The 23,599-nt window shown below is 37.9% G+C and overlaps 1 protein-coding gene across 11 annotated transcripts in view; it reads right to left on the bottom strand.

The window, feature by feature from the left end:
- Positions 1-10,284: 10,284 nt before the first annotated feature.
- LOC123758368 (uncharacterized) overlaps positions 10,285-23,599 on the bottom strand; it is a 136,680-nt gene continuing 123,365 nt past the window's right edge. For 8 of the 11 annotated variants that reach the window (XM_069322490.1, XM_045742681.2, XM_045742682.2 and 5 more), the window contains exon 12: positions 22,371-23,579. In XM_069322490.1, the coding sequence (XP_069178591.1) occupies positions 22,613-23,579 (967 nt within the window). In that variant the 3' untranslated portion in view covers positions 22,371-22,612. The other 3 variants (XM_069322492.1, XM_045742683.2, XM_045742685.2) reach the window with 3 other exon arrangements.

Below are 23,599 nucleotides of genomic sequence, written 5' to 3'. Positions count from 1 at the left end.
AGCAAAAGCGTTTATATATATATATATATATATACAATATTTGCTTAACCTTGTCAATCTCGGGTGAATATAGACCCTCTTTAGGGCAACCATATTTACCTGTATATGGCTTTACGTCTGGCACACCAACTCCTAAATTTCGTACCGCAGCCTAAATTAACCATAAATCTACGAGAACCATAATAATAATATTATATTTATAAATAAATACAGAGCATCAGATTACGGTGGTTAATTACTTGGTAGATAGAGTATTTATATTTTTTATAAACCCACTAATTGCGTCCATATAAAATATATTACCATCCTCAGGAATGGTTCATTACACGCGGGCAAGAATTCACAGGATGGGTATGAATGAGGTGCATAATAACTGATCCTGGTTATACGGGACATAATAAATGCACTAAACTTAAAGCAAACTATAGGTGGGTTGTGAACATCACCGCGGTATGTCTTTCGTTTGGCATTTTATCGCATTCAATTCCATACCGATGTAACAGGGTGAGAATAGCTTGAGCTACCTCATCCCTTTGTGTGTATTTTACCTCAATAAACTTATTTCAATTTCAATTTCCATACCGACGTAGGGCATGTGACTAGTTTGACTGACAAGTTTATACCTGGGCAGAACTCCATAATATACGTGTATTTACCTGAGGAGCACTATCTCTCTATTGGCCTTGACAGGGACAGGAAGCCGGCGGCTTGTCAAAGCAACCCCCCCCCCCCTTCTCTCATTTTTCCGAATGATTTTTTTGGTTTTCGAACTAATCCGCTGCTTATAAAATTCCTGAAGTTGTCCATATGCACTCTATACAACATGAATGTACTTAATTGCTGCAATAACAGTTATATCAATCAATATATGGAGAGCGTAATAACGGAAAGATTAGCGCCTCTGGCGGCCAGAAGGTTAACTGTGCTGTAGTTTGACAGTTGGGACATGTTAAGGTCAGCCAGGGGCGGGTTCCCGCTCCGGCCTCACACGTCATAAGGAAGGAAGGGGGGGGGGGATAGAAATAGCCTAAGCTACTCTATCCCTTTGAGATGTATTTCTTTCGTCTCAATAAACATACATGAACTTGAACGTCATAAGGTAAACACGCGGGCAGCTGAGGTGACCAGCACGGTGCCAATGTATTAACCGTGAGTACAATCAGTAGGAGATGAAGCCATAATTGTTTAGTAAATCGATATTTAGGAAGTCGCGTGAATGCACTATTACGTTATTTGTTTTATGAATTTAAGGCCAAACTAGCGGTGTGCGTGAGGTGGGAGCCACAGGTCTTGACGAGTGTAGCCGCTAGTTAGTCATTAAGGCTCTTGTGATGGCCTTAATAGTCATGCCCATGGCTAGTCTTAAGCCCAACACCATATTTTGATTCTATGATATCTATGATGTTATGATGTCCGGGTTAAGTAAGGTAGTGTAGCAACAGGGTGGCTATGGTCGGTGCCGCTCAGACTCTTCCCGTTTTATTTCTGCTAGATACTGTTTGTTGTAGACCACGGCAATGAAGACATTGTGGTTACCTCTCCTGATTTACTTCTAGATCTGTCTTCTCAGTGGTTGTGAGAATACAGAGAATGAGCAGTGGATACATCCAGAATGTTCACAACTTCAGAATCAGTCGGAAAGTAGGTTTCCTTGTGGTTGGAGGTAACAGGTAGCGTACGTTGCAGTTGCTGGTAGTTCAATGGCATTGCCGAAGTGGGTGTTCTTGGAGGATCACGACGTGTTGGAGGGAGGCCGAGGTTGCAGGAGCAAGAAGTTCATAAGGTATTGCAATGGCCGATAGCCTGGTGAACGTTTCCAAACAGGCTATAGTCTGTGGCCGCCGTTTTCTCAGCGAGGCTGATGGTGCCAAGGACGGCTTCCCCAGGGGCCAGGTAGAGGATGGAAATTCAAATTCAAATGTTTATTCAGGTAAAGTACATACATACAAGGTGTGATAAAAACATTGATGGATTTATAGATAGAGCTAGTACATACAATGCCTAAATTCACTATTACGCAAAGCATTTCGGGTAGGAAAAACACTAAAGACTAAAACTTAATAGGTTTCTTAATAGGAACGCTGACGTTTACATGTTGTGGCCACTCTGGGTGTGGTGGAGACTGTACTTGTCTCATTTTTTTTATTTCCGCATGACAGTTCAGATGAAATTTGTGTGTGCTCTGTCAGAGAAGACATCGCTTGTGGTGGCCGTCATGGGAGCAGATGCTGCATTTTCCTACTCGTAGTTTGGGTTTTCGTGGCGAGATGATTATGTACATTTCACTTGTGAAATGTACATAAACTAATTTGCACCTGACGCACCGTTTCTTCTCTGAGTCAGGTCAGGTGTTGTCATACCGAAGCATCCGAATCCGTTCTTAATAGCGAAGTTAGCCGTGTTTAAGGTTGTTTTCAATGTCGCTCCTTAATTAGCGTCACTAGAGCATCTTTGCTGATTCAGCTCCTTCAGCCTTTCCTCGTAGCTCATACTTCTCAGTTCCGGGACAAGTCTGGTGGCATACCGCTGAATCTTCTCTAACTTTGTCTTGTGTTTAATGAGATACGGACTCCAGGCAGGAGCTGCATATTCCAGGATTGGTCTGACATAAGTGGTATGCAGGTTCCTGAACGATTCCTTACACAAGTTTCTAAAGACAGTTCTTATGTTGGCCAGTCTAGCATATGCCGCTGATAATATCCTTTTGATGTGGGCCTCTGGGGACAGGTTCGGTGTGATAACAACCCCCAGATCTTTCTCTCTATTTGGCTTGCAGGATTTCACCTCCCAGATGGTACCTTGTGTTCAGCCTTCTGCTCCCTTCGCCTAATTTCATTACTTTACACTTTCCAGAGTTGAACTTTAGCAGCCATTTTCTAGAGCATTCCTCCAGTTTGTCCAGGTCATCCTGTAGTCTCTGTCTTGATTCTTCTCATAGTTTTTGCATCATCAGCAAACATTGAGAAGAATGAGTCTATACCCTCTGGAAGATCATTTACATATATTAGAAACAGAAGGGCCCAAGTACAGAGCCCTGTGGGACTCTGCTGGTGACATCTTGCCACTCTGATGTCTCTCCCTCTCACAGTTACTCGCTGTTTCCTGTTGCTTAGATACTCCCTTATCCACTGGAGCACCTTACCTTTTACTCCTGCCTGTTGCTCCAATTTTCGTAACAGCCTTTTATGGGGTACTGTGTCAAAGGCTTTCTGACAGTCCAAGAAAATGCAGTCTGCCCACCCTTCTCTTTCTTGCCTAATTTTTGTTGCTTGGTCATAGAATTCTATTAAACCTGTGAGGCACGATTTACCATCTCTGAACCCATGTTGGTGGTGTGTCACAAAACTATTTCCCTCCAGATGCTCTACGAGCCTTTTCCTCACGATCTTCTCCATCACCTTGCATGGTATACAAGTTAGGGAAACTGGCCTGTAGTTCAGTGCCTCTTGCCTGTCACCCTTTTCGTATATTGGGACTACATTAGCTGTCTTCCATCTTTCCGGTAGGTCTCCTGTTTCCAGTGACCTGTTATACACCATAGAGAGTGGCACACTTAGTGCCTCTGCACCTTCTTTTAGTATCCACGGTGAGATTCTGTGAGGCCCAACAGCCTTTGTCACATTCGGCTCCAACAGATTCCTTTTGACCTCATCACTGGTGAGGTCAAATTCCTCCAAGGTTGCTTGGTTTGCCTCATTTAGTGCAGGGGCTTCTCCTTGTTCTTTTGTGAAGACCTCCTGAAATCTCCTATTGAGTTCTTCACACACCTTGTCATTCTCTGTGTATCTGTTCTCCCCTTTTCTCAGTTTCATCACTTGTTCCTTCACTGCTGTTTTCCTCCTGATGTGGCTGTGGAGCAGTTTTGGCTGGGTCTTAGGTTTACTCGCTATGTCATTTTCATACTTTCTCTCTGCTTCTCTCCTCACTCTGAGGTACTCATTCCTGGCCCTCTGGTATCTCTCCCTACTCTCCGGTGTTCTGTTATTCCTGTAGTTTTTCCATGTTCTTTTACTCAATTGCTTCGCTACCTTACATTCCTGGTTGAACCATGGATTCTTCTGTTTTTCGTTTTTCTCCTTTTAGACTGGGATAAACTTATCTGCAGCTTCCTGGCACTTCTGGGTGACATAGTCCATCATATCCTGCACAGTCTTCTCTCTGAGTTCTGTTTCCCATGGTATTCCCCTTAGGAAGTTCCTCATCTCATCATATTTTCCTCTTCGGTAATTTAGTCTTTTTCCCCTTCCGATCCCATCCTTGGATATGTTATCCCTACCTCCACCAAATACTCAAATATCAATACAATGTGGTCACTCATTTTTATTGGGGCTTCAAATTTGACTTCCCTTATTTCTGATTCATTCAATGTGAATATCAGGTCGAGTCTAGCTGGTTCGTCATTGCCTCTCATTCTTGTGGGTTCTCTGATGTGCTGACCCAGAAAGTTCGTTGTTGCCGCTGCCAAGAGTTTAGCTCTCTGCCAGGTATCGTGGTGTTGGGGCGAGGTGGTGGTTCGTGGCATGTTGGGTAGAACTGTTGTTAGTGTTCCTTCATGAAAGTTCACCTCCATCTTCACAAATGTCTATAGTAGCTACTGTCGTGATGCTACTGATCTTAAGTATTTTACTCGTGATAAACGTGGGGATTCCACGGAACTATCTCCACCTTGTAGATAATGGTACCAGTACCTGACTCGCCCATGGTACAGTGGAAGTCTAGTAACACAGCTGCTACCCCATCAATGGGCCCACATGCAGGAGCCAGGAGAAAGGAGAAGTGTGCATACAAGCTGTGATCTGTCATAGCAGGTGATTGATTGATAAAGATTAAGCCACCCAAGAGGTGGCACGGGCATGAATAGCCTGTAATCATAGCAGGTCTTCATGGTCGGCTTTTGTTTGTGAATTCTAGTAGTGTTGTACGCCACCTGCAGGGAATAACGAACTATAGTATTCAAACATGATTCGGCATGAGGGGGAGGTGAGCCGACTATATAACCATTTATTACCTATTTTAGTTTGTGTTTGTAGGGAAATGTGTGCTTAAGGCGCACCTAAATCTCCCCATTCCCAGTGGTTGGGGGGAACGGGTGCCCTGAAGCTATATAAAAATCCTACACCCTCGCGAAGTGTCAAGGGGAAGAAGGGAACAAATTAGATGCGTTATATTTTATGCAAGTGGAACTATATTAAGAGGGGGAAGTATATATTCTTTCATTAATCCTATTCTTGCCTTTCTCCTACCTACTCCTCACCACTCATCTTACTTTATATCTGATCACAAAGATCACAATGCCTCCCAACATCTCAAACTAATTCTATTTGCTGACGACACGACCTTCATTTACTTCAGTCCTGACCCCCTTGCTCTAAATGTCACAGTGAATACTGAGCTAAATAAAGTCCATCACTGGCTCACTGCCAACAAACTCACCCTCAATATTGACAAAACGTTCTATATTTTGTTTGGCAATAAATCCTCAAATCAAATAAATCTCAGGATTAACAATACCCAAATTTGTAACAAAGTAGATGACAAATTCCTTGGCGTTCTCAGTGACCGCAAGCTGAATTTCCAGGGACATTCTAAATATATAAAAAAAAGTTTCAAAAACTGTTGGCATTCTTTCTAAGATCAGATATTATATACCTCGCCCTGCCCTGGTGACACTCTATTACTCTCTCATCTATCCTTATTTCAACTATGGTATTTGTGCTTGGGATTCTACTACCCAAAATCATTTATGTCCTCTAATTACCCAGCACAAAGCTGCTATTAGGACAATTTCTAACTGTGGCCCCAGACATCACTCGGTACCCCTTCTCAAATCTCTGAATATGTTAGATATAAAGTCGCTGCACATCCTCTCATGTGTATTTTATATATATAAAACGTTGAACTGTAATGTCAATCCTGACCTTAAAAGCTTCCTAGGTTGTAACAGAACCCATGGGCACCACACCAGAAACAAATACCTATTTGATATTCCAAGAGTACGACTTAGTCAAACTAGAAATGCTCTACAAATCAAGGGACCTCGAATGTGGAATGACCTTCCCAATTATGTTAAAGACTGTACCTCTCCTAACCAGTTTAAGATAAAAACTAAGTACTACCTAATTAACTCAATGTAACCTACCTCACCCCCAAAATGTCAACCTATGTCTTCTATTCTAAACAATGCTGTTTTGTTGACCAAATTGTATTTTTGCTTTTTTCTGCCATGTTTCCCCCCCCCCTTTTTTCCATTTTATTCTTTTTTTTCTCAACACAATTTATACTTTAATCTCAATTAGTATTAAGTTTTAGTCTTCGTGCTTTTCCTGCCTGAAACGCTTTGCGTAATAGTGGCTTTAGGCATTGTATGTACTAGCTCTATCTATAAATCCATCAACTTTTGTATCTTACCTTGTATGTATGTACTTTACCTGAATTTGAATAAAAAAAAAAATATATGTCTTTTCTGAAGGTGAGGTCTTCATGTTTGGATGCAATAATCCAAGTGGAGGGACACCAGAGATTTGTACAGTTGAATAATGCCCTTTTTTCTTTGAAGTCAAAGGTTCGCTTGAATATTCGTAATTGGCATTTTTGCTTTTTTACTGCAGATCTGGTTTGTTTTTCAACTTTAAGAAATAGGTGGATTCTCCAAGGTCCCTTTCTTCATCAGTCTGCTGCAAGGTAATGTTGTGATGTGTATTATGCTCCATATGCAATGTCTTGCATTTTTCGTTACTAAAAAGCAATTGCCAGTCTTTCTACCATTTGTGGAGTTCATGTACTCTGTAAGACCTCAATATTATTTTCACTTCCTATTTTACATAAATCTTAGTGTCACCTTCAAATTTGACAATGTTTTGTAATATTCTCCTGTGTTATTGATGTAAACAAACAAAAAGGGCTGGCCCCAAATTGGAACATTGCAGTACCCCACTTACCTCATTTCTCCTTTCAGATCCATTTCCATTTAGGAAGATCCTTTGCATTCTTTGTGTTAAACATTGTTTTATCTATTCTAGTATTCTATCATATATTCCATGTAGTTGTAATTTCCTCGATAGTCTTTCATGTGGTACCTTATCAAAACCTTTAGCGAAGTCCATATATACTACATCTACTGGATGTTCTTTGTTAAAATAGCTGGATATGATCTCCAAGTGTGAGCAGGTTTATAAGGCAGGATTTATTTTTTAACAAAACCATGTTGCATTGATTTTACTAGATTGTTCATGTTATGGTGGACGATTCCCTCCCTTAGTATTCTTTCTGTGAGCTTACAGATATGCAATATAGGCTGATTGGATGGTAGTTTCCTGCTGAGCTCCTAACTTTTTAAAAAATGGGGGTAACATTTGCTTATTTCCAATCTAGAGAACTAACCCTTGGTCTAAAGATTTTCTGAAAAGGAGTTTCATTGGTAGAGACAGTTTTACTGAACAATGCAGGAAATGTAGGTTATCTAAGCCGCTGGTGTCTGGAGACTGGGAAATTTATATTAGGATAAGGCTGGATATTGGCCCATGTGGAACTCTGCTGGTGACATCTTTCCTCTCACTGACTTGCTGTCTTTACAACCAGGTGTAAACTTTTCTGACACCTTAATGCTCACTCAAAGTCATTCCATGCCAAATTATGGAAAAATTTAATTTTTAATGAAGACAATGCTTAATTAGCTTCAAAACAAGCATAATAATGTATGAAGGTTCTACCTCATTTAGAAGTAAAATGATGATTATAATTTTTTTCTCAGTTTTTATTTTGTCACATTGGCAACCCTGCTGTATGAATATCATAAATCACTTAATGCAAACATTTTGGCATTTGTAATTTACTTCATGTCCTCTACCATCCTACAAAATTATTTTGAAAATCCAAGATGGTCAGGTTGAAAAGTCCACATTTTGTGATGATTTGACCTTGAATGACCTGTCTTTATATTTTAATAAACAACAGCTTGCTGCTCTTGTTCTCTTGAGATCACCTCGCAACTCTTAACTTGACATCACTCTCCTTATTACTGTAGTTCCAGACTGGTATTTGATATTAGATCAATACCAAATTTTGCACTAAATACTGATAATTTCTGAACATGGTGTATTACATTTTACCTTTATCTCATAATGAACTGTAGAAATGACTTCAAAATCATATTATGTAATTTATTTTATTTAATGTGTGTGTTCATATACATACTTACTGTTTAATTATGTGAATACTCTTTGGTTGTATATTTTTCTGTGTAAGCTTAATTTTGTTTGTGTGAGGCCGTGACCCATGGTGTGATGTGTGTGGTTTTGTGATTGTTACGTGGTGGGGTCACAAGACGACAACCTGTGGCTCATTTTGTAAAATGTTTTAAGTAACATGACCACTCTGTATTACTTGGTGGCCCCCATGTCCCAGAAATAGAAATGTTATAGTCAACAACAAAAAAAGGGGAGGTGAAAAAAAACATTTAAGAAATTAGACTTCATTGTTTTACAATTTCTAAGAGATTGGAAAATTTAGTGAGTGTGAGGTGGATGCAAGAGCCTAGTGGAGGAGACTTTGGCACACTGGTCCACTTATGATATACCATGGTCAGTGATGGCCAAGTTATCCAGGCTGAGGCTTTCCTTGTGCTTCTATCATTTCTGAATATCAATGTATTTGTTATATATTCATGAAATTTTTGAGACAGGGTCAATACCTCATATGATAAGAACTTATACAGTAAGAAGCTGCAACAATGACAGTCTTAGAAACTGAAAACTATAATACATCTTCCAACTGTGTTATTGCACTATACATTATAATAATTATTGACTATTGTCAAGAATGGAATCATAGTAATTGTAAGCAATGAGCCTGTCTTCACAATAAGGAATAAATACACAGTGCTCAGTCATTTTGAGCAAGACACTTCAATTCTGAGTAAGCCAAAATACAGTCAGATTATTACACGATATAAAATATTTTTTATTGTGAATTAATCTGGTATGGATGGAGTGTGTGAACCTTCCCAGCCCACCTGCTATTGTTGTAGGACTGGATAATACTGGCACTACCTCTACACCACTAATAATATCCTGGGGCCCACTTCATATTTTAATACTTGCAGCATAAGATACCAGTAACCTCACTGACATGCTCATCTAAACCCACAAAGAAACTATTTACATGTATAAGAGAGGTGAAAAATTCATTTCTTGAAGTCTCAGACCAAGATAGTGGGGAGAATTTGTGTTTGATGTATTTGCATATTTGTGATGAACTGCTTTCTATAATTAATTTCAACAATAAGTTTTTCTTCACTGGCGCATTTTTACAATTAAAAACATTATTGGCACATTGCTATTAAATACCCAAACTATAATGCAAATGAGCACCTCTGCAAGTACAAATTTCATCATCACGTACTGTCATGTAATTATATGATCACAGAGGTACAGTATTCAATACATAAAAAGATTTTATTTTTTTAGAATTATGAATAGTTTGTACACACAAATATAATATTTCAAGGTTAAAATCTTTGAAGTTATTAGTTAATATTTGAAAACTGCTAGTTTCTGTTAGTAATCTGGTAATGTAGATTAAGGAAACTAGAATAAAAACATTCTAGCAACAAGAATACAAAGTTCTGCACAATAAAATTTCATAATGTTCATCATTTTTAGATGTCGGTCACATTTAGTGTAACTCATTTAACTCGTAACACTTTCAGTGTAAAAGTGTAAGAAAGTGTATGTGCAACTGAAAGTCTATAGTGTCAAGGACAGTGAAACAAGGAATGTAATATATAAGTGTGTAGAATGAAGCATAGAAATAAAATAATAAGGTAGGAAAGGGGGATCTGGTGGTGGACAACACAACCTCTGCTGTGCACTACATTGTGGGAGCTGTGAGAATTCATCATGTCAGCAGCAGGTCTATGGTGTGTTGAGACAATTATATATTATACAATTTGTGTTGTTCTCCCTGATTAATAAGAGCATTTTGTACTATATAATCATATTAAAGTGTATTGCCTTTATCTGTATGCTGTGTATCACATCTCTGTAGTTTTATTAAATTAAAAAATAATATAACATCCCAAAATATATCAGCATAGGTGTCAATATTTTATATTACAACATTCCAAGCAGACACACTCTTGGTGCAGCATCAATAATGGTCCAGCTTCATCATACTGCTTGGATATAACCAGTGAATTTGTTTAAAATTACCTTGAATTTGTATTTTCCAACATCACAATATACTGATAAGCAAAAACCTGCATTTTTAGGTTAAAAAAAACCAAGAAAGCTTTCAGTAAAATTAATTTGAATCTTGAATGTTTGATTTTTACAAAGTGAAGATATCAGTTGTAAGTGAAAATAAATGCCCTTTTAAGCATTAGCAACAGATATAGTAGTAAACTATGAGAGCAGTAAACATCTGACAAAACCTACACCAATGCTCATGTCCTACTGGACTGCTCGACAACCAATGTGACAGTGTAAAACTGTTCATTAAATTTCTATCACATAAATTCTAATGCTACGTAGTATGTGTTCAGAACTGGAAGTCTGCACTATTATAGCAAGTTGCCTCAGTACTACTGACTAATGCCTCCAGTGAGTAATATATATACCCATCCTTTCCCCAAAGCCTCTGCACTATGGGAGATTAAATTATCATCATCAATTTATGGTCCAATAGAATTCAGAAGCCAGCTTGTGGCATTAGACTTTGACACTGACTAACATTGGCACCCATGATATCCGTACGGTTTGGTTAATATTTAGTAAGATACAGAATACAGGTCTGTATAATGTTGAAAGCAGTCATCTTGTCACCACCTTAAATCACACACTACTGATCTATACTAGTGTGCCTCTGGAATCTCAGAACCCAAGGTATATCTGGCTTTTTTTTATTATTATTATACTTATGAAATATCTCAATGTGTGTGTCCATAACTAAATTGATTCATTTCTTATTATAAAAAAAGTTCGTGTATAACAATTTGTGTTTCAGACATGTCCACATATCTCCAGTTCATATTTAGATATTATCAAAACATACAGCATTTTAAGTTTACAGGAAGTAACACTTAAATTTACAATAAATACTTCAAAAATTTCACAGCATCTGGACGGAATTAGCTGACAGAATTACCTTGATAAAAAAAAGTTAACGGAAACTTAACATACTTATTAAGTGTACAGTTACATTCAATTTATTATCACACATTCTAAGACACCTGTTGCATATGTCCTTACATATTAATACTCTTTCAAAATATTTACAGAGCATCTTTGCACTTATGTATAAATTAGTTCTCTGCCCATTTATGAGTTTAATGTGATTCTGTAGCTTAACATCACTAAAGAAAAGCTAGTGCCATAAGTGAATCACTTGGCCCAGAGAACTAGGTGAGAAATCTATTCGGTGCAATCATAGGAAATTTGTTTAGTGGATGGCAACAAAACGAGAACACATGCACTGGCTATAGGTTGCCCCTTGCTTACTGGGGGATTTTAATAAATTGCTTTTTGTTTACAAGTCTGTAGTAAGGACTGCACCATGATTTAGAAAATTCATCAAGAAGTTAGCAAGCAAACATCCTGCACAACATAGTCTTTTTATAAGCTTGGACTGTCAAGATAACACATCTTAGGCGCAAGTTGTACAGAAATCGTTAATAAGGCCATCATGAAGTTTACTTATTAATACACAAGTCAAGGTGTATCCATTTGGACAAAGTTTCTTGGTTTAATTACTCTCCACTTTGGCTGTATCAAATTTTAGTGTCAGGGGGCCATGCATCACTGTTTTAGACATTGGAACAAGGATTTCCATCTTCATCAACGAAGTCGCCCACCACTGAGAGAGAAGACTGCTGGACGTTGGACACAGACTCGGGGGTTGACGGAGCCTCCCAGTAGTCTCCCTCCTCACGCCCTCGGGACACAACCCTGCAGGAGTTTAATCAAATTAATGAGAAGACTTGAGTTGGCTGACATTTTTGTTCTAAGGGGTGTAAGCTTTCAAAGTAATTTGAGAAAGAGGTAAATAACAGCAATATGATGTCTAAAGTACAGTACAAAAAAAAAAGAGGTTAATTACAATTGGATTGAAATAAATAAATTTAAAGTATTGTTTATAATAAAAATACATTATGAACAGTAATTATTTATACATATTCACTTCTTATATAAAATATATTTTTGTACTACACGAAGCAACAACATGGCCACTAGAACAGAATACCAGAGGAAAAGGGTAGGGAAACATACACCAGAAGACTCTAGGGGGAAAGAGAAATATGACACAATATATATAACATGTATGCAGGGAAAAATGAACCTAGGAATAGGGAAATGCATTGGCATTTCCATCATTCACTTCATTAGAGTACAGCCCATGTCTTTTAAATTCCCTAGCATAAGCTGCAAATGTTTGCATACTCTTATTAGCCTTATGGTTGACATAAATGACAAACATAGATTTGTTAGTGACCCAGCCGGATGTATTTGCAGAAAGTACCTATAATTTGGGTTTGGAACCCAGTACTAAATAAAGCTAAGCAATTATTCAGTGCTTCTGAGTCTATAAATACATGCAAGAGTATATATAACATTAATACTGTATTTATACATTGGTGTGTAACAATTGGCAAACTGATCTAGCATTTGCAAGGCAATATATTACTGTATTACAGTCCTTACTCTGGAAACACAAACCATAACTGTCTATTTTCCGCTTGTTACAACTTGTAATAAACGTTGTTACATCTTGGCTTAACGTGTTTATGACGTATTAGAATGTTGTTACAACTTGCTATGTTGGTTGTTATAACTGGTTAGGAGGTGTTAAAACTTGTTCGAACGTTGTGGCAATGTCGTAGTTTCGGTGGGTATCAAATGAGTACTAAAGTTTGATAAGCTACAAAAGGATTCCTGTGAAGATTGAAGTAATGCGCCATAGGACCACTGTGCGAGTACAGAAAAAGTTTTTCAGGGAAATGCATTATACCAATCCACCATTTCCTGACATTTATTTTAGATCACACCCATATCTGTGGACACCTCCAGAGATCCCTCAAAACCAGCTCAAGTCACAGAATTAAATTCCTTTGGCATATAACAACCTAGTTTTCAAGAAAAACTAGATTGTTTTCTTCAAGCAGTGCCGGACCAACCAGGCTGTGGTGGATATGTGGGCCTGCAGAATGCCCCAAGCAACAGCCTGTTAGAGCAAGCTCTCACAAATCAAGCCTGGCCCCGGGCTGGGCTTTGGGAGTACAAGAACTCCTAGAACCTCATCCAGGTACAATCTAGCCTGAAGTGCATATAGGAACAGTCAGGAGTCAATGTACCATACTTGCATGCTAGCGACACCTGATGGCAGTTGAGAAAAGCAGTCAGGTGGGTCAACTAGTGATTAACAGTGTGCTACTCCGAGGTCTGATTGATGGTGAGCAGTTTTAGAAGGAATTTGAATGAAGTTAAATGATCCTTTTTTGAAGTCATTCTGAGGTCAATTGAGAACTAGACAGTGTTTCCTTTGCACAATTATGACTGAATAGGGATGTCTGATGTGATACCTGGTATGCTCAAGCAAAATGTTGACCTGCCCTAAGTGACCAAATGGTGCAGCTCTGAAACGTCCAATAAATAAAGTACCCTTTCCATTCAACTGGACTGTATGGGTCTCAAACCGTAGCCCCCACACGTGCGAGGCCGTAGCTCAATAAAGTATCCTTTATTGTAGTCATTCAAAAAATTCTCACTGAAGTTACAAATTCGTTTAGACGAATTTAATTTTGGACCAAAAATATTTGATCCTGGTGTTTTATTGCCTGGCTTCAATCATTCAATTATCTTGCTAAAGTTATCAAGGACACACAACACCTCCAAATATCTGTCATAGACACACATCTCTGACTCTCGCAACCTATCCATACTTCTCCGTTAAGACACACATACAGGTTCTTCTCTCAAAACACCCCAGGCATTTAAGATATACTAATGTCCACATCCCACAAAGCCTTCACCATCTGCATCATCAAATGTAATACATGCATATCTTCTCATAACTTTCCTGAGCATCTCTGTGAAAGATACACACAGGTTCTCCTCTAGCAAGCTTCTCACATCTTCCATCAGACGAGTCTCTGAGTATCTCTATTCATCAACATGACACAGTTTTCCCTCTTAACACCTTCCAGTGTATCAGTCCCATAAGATACACATATCCTGCTCTCACAACATTGAAGTATTTCTGTCTCTCTTAATCCTTCATTCCATTTGTTTCATGTTAGGAAAGTTTCTTTTCATAAAATTTGTGATCATCAATATGATATTGCTCGTAACTATTTACCCTCTGCCTCAATAATTTTACATTTGTTAAACATTTTTTGCATGTTTTGCATTTTTCTAAATCATTCAACTCCCTTAATATTAATTCTGGCAATTTGATCATTGGGTTATTCCATGTTGGTTCACCCAGGTGGTTTCTGGCACCATCTATGATTTTGATGCAATTTGGTACATATATAGATCTTGTACATGTATATAGATATAGTACATATATACTATATTCATTAGAATATATCAATATACCAAGGCATATACTAAAGCACACATTTATACCAATAAATGATTTGAGTTTGAAAAAATCTGGTTTGATGTCAAAGGTTAAATTTATAGCCTACTCTTTTATTTGATCATCGATTTAAAATATGCATAGAATACAAGTTAGAGCCACCCAATACCTTTAAAAATGGTAGTTTTTAATGAACTCTGTGCCATAGGAACTGACATACATCCTCTTGAAATAAAGCATGACCATGGAAAATTTACCCATTTTGCAAAATTCAAGGTCGTGTATTTCTGGAACCGTTTTGGCTACAGATGGGAGACAAGTCATTTAATTTCTCTCGCCAAACTCTATAAGTGTACCATATTACATCAAAATTGGAGAGGATGATGACAAATTTATTCAAAATCTGGGTGAACTGACATGGAATGACTTCATTACATCTTTATTTCCCAAGTTAACTACCATGCTTGAGTAACCCAAGGCCTGCATCTGTCAGCTTTCACCAAGTTGTATTGTACTCCATGTAACTAAAAAAATCTAGAACCCATGAATATTTATGATGGGGAAATATTTTAACTCTACCCTATTTAATAATATTTGGTGTGGATAATTGAAATGCTGCTATTCAAAATATTGTACATTCAGTCGACCACTTAACCAGATGATCAGACAAACACAATGAAGCACTGCTTTAAGTTTTCCCACTATATTCCTAATCAATATCAACCCTGGAATTTATATCACATATGTAATGTTTATGTTGCCATTTACATACGAAACACTAATGACAAGCTTTCCTGTGTTTTTTTTATGTGCTCTCGTGCATGATGTGTGCTGACTACTTCAAACAATTAAATGTCACACTACTGGCTACATATAATTGCACGAAATGGTACCTTAATTGCTGCTGATGACTGTGGTTGTGGTGGCTGAGGTGGTAGTGGTGGTGGTGATGATCGCGGGGCGGCCGACTGTAAGAGACAGGGCACCAACCACATGCATCAGGAACCATACGGAGAAGGTGAAGAACAAAAGCAGGTGGGAACAGTAAAATGGAACATCAACACCACACTTTAATGGTAATGCCAGGAACTTTACTAGTATTGTACTGCTAGGGTCCTGAACTTCAGATGGCTGGAAATCTGCCAATAAACATCCCATAGATCCAGGAAAATGAACCAAGACTGACTAAAATCCACCTGGCAAACCTGAGTAAGGAGATATTGAGGATGAACTGAGGATCCATCAAGTGATTCTTTAGAATCAGAGGGACGTAGTCATTAAAATGATGCCATTCTCCAACAAATTGCGAATGACTGCTTAGTAGAGGAGTAGATGTTTAGGAAGACCAAATCATACTGTTCAACCTTGTCCTCACTTGCTTTTGATATAGATGTTTCTTCTCTCTCTTTCCTTAAGTTGCTCCAGTTCTTTTTTTTTCACCTGCAGTCCAGTTCCCATTCTTCTGGAACCTACTTGGTCCTTAAATCAGATTCTTTCCTTATAGTCACCACCCTGTTGGCTATGGCATTTGGTAGTTGCATTTGCAAACTTCATGTTCATCGCTACACAAAGGAATCTTGTTCCTTTTGTCTAGTCTTTTTCATCCTTTTTGGCCAAAAATGAATCCTCTGCTTTTTGTTGGGAGAGTTTGCTGGTGGTGGACACTTGGTGTGTTCAGCTGGGAGCGCTTCATGCCTACTTTCTTGTTTCTGATTAGCATGCAACTAGTGCTGCATCTCTCAATTCCTGTGCTGTGGTGCTCTTAGTCTATTTCTTTGGTGTCTTGCTCTAAAGCCAGGCTTGATTTACATAAGTATTTGTGCTATTACTGCTGTCTTTGCTAATATGTCTATAGCTAATATTCAGGATTGGAGTTTCTGATGGTATAACCAAGCATTAGCTGCTCATTACAAAGTGGATGTTGCCCATCCTTGCTGGGTCAGCCTTCTCTGCCTTCCTTTATTAATCTGTTAATTTCATCACAAAAACTGTTTCCTCTCTGAGGTGCTGTTCAAGAGTAACCCATGTGTATCTACAGAGGACTAGCCTAGAAATTGATCATTGAATGTAATGAAACTCCATTTTCCGAGTGGCTAAATAGCTCTCCGTATCTGCCTTTCTTCCTTGTGGGGATCGGGTGTGCTTTTGGAGCAGCTCGTGAGAGAGGAGGCAGCCAGACTCGGTTTTAGTGTGATGACTAAACGCTGTACGTATTAGTGGCTTTAGGCATTTTATGTACTAGCTCTTTCTAGAAATCCAACAGTGTTTGTAACTCATCTTGTATATATGTACATGTACTTTTAACTGAATAAACATTTGATTTGATTTGATTAGATTTAACTAGTTACTATCCACAAACTACTACTAACTTTATTTCAGTTTTTTTGTTTTTAATATGCAGCTTGTTTTTCTCAGCCTGAACTATCTGGGAGAGTTTTCTTGGCTTTGGGTTGATCACTTAATTCCCATATTCCCTATATCTCTGTCACACCTGACTTTGATCCTGATGTTTGATGGGTGTGCACCTGGAAGCATTACAGGTGTCTGTGGTACCATAGCCAATGTACCAGGGGCTACTGAGAGGCATGCCCAGAAACATAAAATAAATACTGAAAATAAGATCATAAGAATGAAGGTAACTGCAGAAGGGCTATTGGCCCATACAAGGCAGCTCCTATTTATATCCACCCAACAAAGTACAATATTTAAAACATAATATACCATTGAAAATATCAATAACTATTTAATGTATAAAGAATGCAAATAATCATAACAGTGCATTAAAGTAATGTAGAGGTTTTACAGAAGATCTATGAATAGGGGGCAAGCACTCAAAAGAATCTGCATTAAAGACGTACATTAGGGCAAGCATGTACACTTATGCAACTAGGCATTAAACACACAAAAACGAAAATCTAATAAGTTAATAACAAGGCAAATCACTTCAGGTTTATAAGAACAAAGCTTTCTGATGTGGAAATATTGTACCACAAATTGTTATTTTCTAGTGGTACCATTTTGCAAAACTGCTAAATGGGTCCTCTATTCTTGAAATTTCATTGGACACAGGAATTAAATATTTACTGACATTCTGAACATTACACACAGTACTGTATTGAAAGTTACTAACATGCAAGTCAAAGCATATATAATTTTTTAAGCACACAATTTTGTTGTAGATTGTTACAGTACACATTTATAATCCTAAAAAATTCCTTGATTTATATTGCTAGCTTACATCTCTGAAATGTTTGTGTGACAATCTCACAACACACACAGCTTATATAGGTATTGGGAGCTCAGTGGCTGTACCAATTAACTCTCACAAGTGTTCAGTGCACAAGTGTACTTCAGCATGACCTCATGACCGAGTCTTGGCAGTATGGACGCTCACAGCACACCAGCATTCAATGCAACATTTCACATGTGGCAGAATAAAATGTTTGCCAACTTGTTCAAACCTTTCATAACCTACTTGAGAGAGAGAATACAAAGACAAGTTTTTTAATCTGACTCGCTACCAGCAAAGAGTATTCCCAGAGTATGCGGTATTAATTACCTAGAAGAGCATGCCAGAGTCGAACACACAAGACAAAGTTATCACACACACCCAAAAGTTCACTTGTTAGGCCCAGTGTTATATTTAATGTAATGTCACTCAACAAATATCTAAGGTCTTTACAGTATATCTTAAAACTTTCCTGAGCACTTGGATACTAGGCAGTCTGAAGAGAACAATCGATCGAAACTTTTTCTTAATTTTGTCCATAGTTCTTTAATTATATAAGTATAATAATATTAGACAAGAATTAATAGACGTGTTTATTAAATTGATAAAAAACTGTGATAATAACAACATTGACAAAGAATAACATATGCATAATAAAGAGCTATTATCTGTTGCATCAAACTATTGTTCAATCAGCCTAACATCTATTGTAGCAAAATTGCTTGAATCTATAATCGCAACAGCCATTCATTTATATCTTGAAAATTAAAGATAAAGGATTCACAACAGTTTGACAAAGGACCGCTCATGTTTAACAAATTTACCTGGTACTCTTTTTTTTTTTTTTTTTTTTTTTTTTCCTAGTATACGGGTATTTCAAGCAGTTAGAGGCACACAGCCTTGGGGGATTGGTAGGGCTTGTTTATTTCAAAGAAATTAGAGCTTTAGCATAAACTGAGTTAAATTCGTGTGAAAAACTATTATAGGTAGAGTGCCACAGGGCTCTGTCCTGGGGATCACAATAAACAATTTAGATAGGACTGAATAATAATACTTGCAAATTTACAGACAATATAAAAATAGGGGTAGGAAACAAATTCAGATGAAGACAGAAACTAACAAGACACTTTGAAAGCCTATTAAGATTAAGTAAGTAATTATCAAAAGAGGGCACCAAGCCAGATAGGCTTTTGAAATTGATGAATGATTGGCAGATGCAGTTTAATGCTAAAAAAAATTCTGGTCTGAGCTTAGGCAATAACAGTTACTAGATATCAGCTGGGCAATGTTGAAACTGCAAAATCTGAATATGAGAAAGATCTTGACTGTCATGATCACTAGGGCTCTTAAGCTAAAAACAATATCAATGTATACTGTATGGAACAGAGCAATAAAGACACCAGGATTTATTTCTAGAAGCATTAGCAATAATACATTAATATTTATCAACTTTATTTTGGCCTTATTTTGATTACGCATTTCAATTTCAGTCTCTATACTATGGACGTTACTCACGTTAACATAAGAGTTTTAGCCAGTGTCAATGTTTCTGACCTCCCATAAGACCTTACAACTCCTTAGAATACAAGTAATAAGCGTATTCTAATGCCGTTTATTTAACCTGGCAATATATTCCCACATATAATTCTACCATGGAAAATGTCAATCATCTGCTTTTCCAAAACACTGAAGTGTAACATCAAACCCTTCACAGTTCCAGCTGTGTTAAGCACAATTTGTTATTTTACTTTTTTTTTTTTTTTTTTTACTGATGGCTCAAAATTTACAGCTAGTGTAGGTTTTTCTGCTTTCCCAGACACAATGTTTATGTCACCTCTCCTTGGAAATGAGTATTTGTTACCCTTAAACTATACATAGTTGTCATTTAATATGATTAGTGATCAGTGGTGCAGTGCTACCAGAGCTCGGCGGCACTGAAAGTGGATGATGGAATGGGGGAAAAGGGAGAGAGGATGAGGGAAAAGGGTGATGATGGCTTGTGGGTGATTGTTGATCGTGGAAGGAAAATATTAGTATTACATCACTAATGAGTTAATAATGTTATAACATTTCTTGTTTTTTTTAAAGATTCAATAATATGTAAATTTTCATACTGTATATTTAAAAAGTAAACAGGCTGAATTGTACTGGTACGAATCTGGAAACAATACCCAACACACTTATCAAAGTGAACAAAGTTGAAAAACGAACAAATGTCATGAAGGTTCGTTCAGTGTATGTCCGGTAGGCTGCTCCATTATTTAAAAAAATATAATATCATATTGATGTTTTTTGGTAGTGGAACGAATTATTTATATTCCCAATATTTTAAATGGGGAAATTCGTTTTGAAAGATGAGCATTTCACATGACGCGCTCAGTGCTGGAACGGATTAAATTCGTTAATCGAGGTTCCACTGTACGTATAACTCACTGCTAAGTGAAATGTGTGTCCTTAGTAAGACTACTAGCCTGATGAAATACCATCTAATTATGGTGAAGCTGATATTATCTCTGTAAGAGGTTTAAGCTTTCTTCTTACTCTGCATTAAATATCTTTAGAGACTATGTGGGGGATCATGGATGCCACAGCCCCCAAGATTTACACCCACTTCTGAGGTGTTTACAAGTTTTTCCTATTAGTACTGCTGCAACCCGTCCTTACACTAGGCTGTTTAAAGCAGCCGCCATCCTCCCCCAGATGCATTCATCAATTTTAATATACTGTGTATTAAAACTTTGTTTATTCTCATATATAAATCAATATTATTATACAGAAAAATTTCATGAATAGTTGGGCGTAGGTCAGGTTAGGTTAGGTTAGGTGTTTAGGTTCTGTTGGTAATTATTTGTATTTGAAGTACCATACGTGGTTAAAGCATTTATAGAATTGTGGTTCGAACAGAGGACGTGAGCGAAATGCTTGTTCTGGAAGTGTTTGGACGTCATCAGTTGTGAGTCGTGTGTAAACCGTTTTTTTCATTCATTAACGGGGTTTGGGGGCTGAATTAACAAGCTTTGAGCTTTGTATGCGAGGACGGGCTAAGTGTGAGAGGGGATTCAGTCACATGAACCTGATAACAACAATAAGCTCAAGAATTATCATAAATCATGTATCAGCACTTATGTGTGTTAAACTACATGGACCTCCTGTAGTTCAGTGGAATCCTGAGCCATATGCCATATCATGACTGCAGTATCACAGATCGGCAGATGACACCAAGACAAGAGTTGATTCACACCCCTGAAAACATCTCACACCTGACCCTTTGTAGAAACTGTTGTGAAACTTCTCAAAATGGTTTTATTTTGTGAGCACTAGGTGTGTGTGAACGTCTTAAATTGATAAATATATGATTGATGTTTTTTCTTTATTTACTTGATAATTATATTTTATGATAATAAGCGAGTACAAACACGAAATATTTAAACGTGTGACATACATAGAAACAAGATAAAAAAGACAGGCTTTTGTTAGGCCCACCAGAGCTCCGGCACCTATAAAATTGGCACTGCACCCCCGTAAGCGACACACTTCACATAGAAAGCCTCATGTCCTGCTTTCGTATCAGTATCTTGAATAGTACTGGGTATTTAATTCTCTGGATTGACTTGTATGTTAAGGTGCTACACAATCATACTGGCTTAATGCTGTACCTTAATAATTGCTTTTTCCTATTCATTCATTCACCTACCTACTCTTTAACTGAAGATGAAAGGGATGATGGCAGGATGACTCGCCTAGGGTGAATGATGCGCTGTCAATTACTAGTATGCGTCCTCAACGTTACATTTAAATACCTGTAGTGCAGTACTGTACTCGGAGAAAACCACTGACCTAGGTATGTATCATATTCAATATTGCCATAAATTACAAATAAGCAAGAAAATTATAATGTAACCACTATTAAAATATATTTCTTATTCTTAGATTCTTTTATATATACACCTGTGTATATATATACTGTACTGTATATGTATATATGTCATACCTAAAAGCCAGAACTGCACTTGGCCTAGTATGCAAGGTCTGATTTGCCTAACAAGCAGTGATTTTTAGTATATTCAAATATCCCTTTCCAAATTGGTTAATTCCAATTAATATTATTATATTACAGTATATTAAACACATGAATTACTGACTTACCATAGTTATGTTGGGTTAGGATAGGTTTGATCAAATTTCTATGTTAGTTTTAGCTCAAATTAAAAATAATCAAATCATATAAAATATAATGGAAAGCTTTATCATTCTACAAGAATTTTTTTTTAAATATAATATTTTGAGAATATTCAGCTTGTTAAGCAACTTGGCCTATCACAGTATATCTATATATTTAATTAAGAAGCTATACTAGTATATTAAAAAATATATTCAACTTCAACATTCATCTTATATTAGCAACTTGAATTCACATTCACATTAAAGAGAAGAAAAAAAGACTGAAAACAAATGCATGTGATAAGCTAAGATAACAAGTGAAAACTATTATAATCTAAGTGACTCTATAGATCTATGAGGAACAAATACCTGAGGTGAGGCTTCCATTGGTGTCAGCTTACTGTCAGGCACAAGGATAGAAGGCACACCGTGTGAGTCGCAGTATACATCAGAAAAGCTAACAGTAAATAATGCCTGCATGTTATTGTACAATATTACTCATTTGACAGGAAGTTCTTGCATGACATGAAGAGGTCAATAACTCCTCATATACTGTACCCAGATCTCAGAAAGAAGAAATGTTATTTCAGTGACAGCCTATTAAAGTGCCCGAGATCTAGGGTGCTAGCCAAACATAAGAGGAAAGAATTAGACAGAACTCTCATGCAACACATAAAGTGAGCCTTTGAAAGCATAATTCAAGCTCTCATTAAGATCCTCCTCTAAAAGGCTGTTAGATCCTTGTCTCATAATCCCAGATGAGCCTTCAGATGTGGTTAGATCCATGGGAAGTGAGTGTGAGGGTGTGTCACCTTGTGGAAAGTTACTCTGTGATTTATAGATGTGTGGTCTGGTCACCGTGAATGTAGAGGCACATGAAGAGTGTGGATGGTGAACATACCTCTTCTTGAAGGTGAACATATTCTTGAGAGAGGTGCGAATGGAAGATTTTTTCTTGCTACGAGGGTCCTCGGAATGGGAAGATTCTGTCCAGGTGGGAGTAGTCAGCTTCTGCTGTCCGTCCACGTTGTGCACACTGTGAGCGGAGGTAAGTGTGTGGGATGCCAATGGCCTGTTGGCATCATTTGAGATGTGAACAGGGCGAGGGTCATTAAGAGAGGGCTCACTAGCAGCCAGATCCTCCCAATGCCCCGACTCGTGACTGGGGCTGCTGTGAACCGTTACATCAACCACAGAGTGAGCAGGAGCTAAAGAGCGAGGTGCCTCTTGAGTGACAAGAGTCTGTGCCGTGTGGTGGGTGTGTGATGGGAGCGGGCGACGAGACGCAACACTTTCACTACGAGATCTGACACGGGGAATCTCACTGCTAGGCGAGAAGGCACTTTCTTGTGATCCACTACTGGAGCTAGCTGACCCTCGCGGCAGAGATGAAGATCTGGTATCTAAGAACACAGATCGAGGACGACAAGATGGCTGTGTGGCACTGCTGTGTGATCTTTGTGGACTTGTTATGGATTGTGAGCAGCTTGGTGAACGCTCTTGTCTTTCTGGGCTGCAGCCAAGGCTCGTTCTATCAGGACTGTAAGTCGGGCTGCTGGGACTTAATGGTGGACTGCCTATGGAAGAGCTTGATCTTCGAGGAGACCGTCCAGTCCTGTTGGGAAAAAAACCTAT

This window comes from Procambarus clarkii, chromosome 11 (genome assembly GCF_040958095.1).
Source record: "Procambarus clarkii isolate CNS0578487 chromosome 11, FALCON_Pclarkii_2.0, whole genome shotgun sequence".
Classification (NCBI taxonomy): domain Eukaryota; kingdom Metazoa; phylum Arthropoda; class Malacostraca; order Decapoda; family Cambaridae; genus Procambarus; species Procambarus clarkii.
This window is presented reverse-complemented; position numbering and strand designations above follow the sequence as displayed.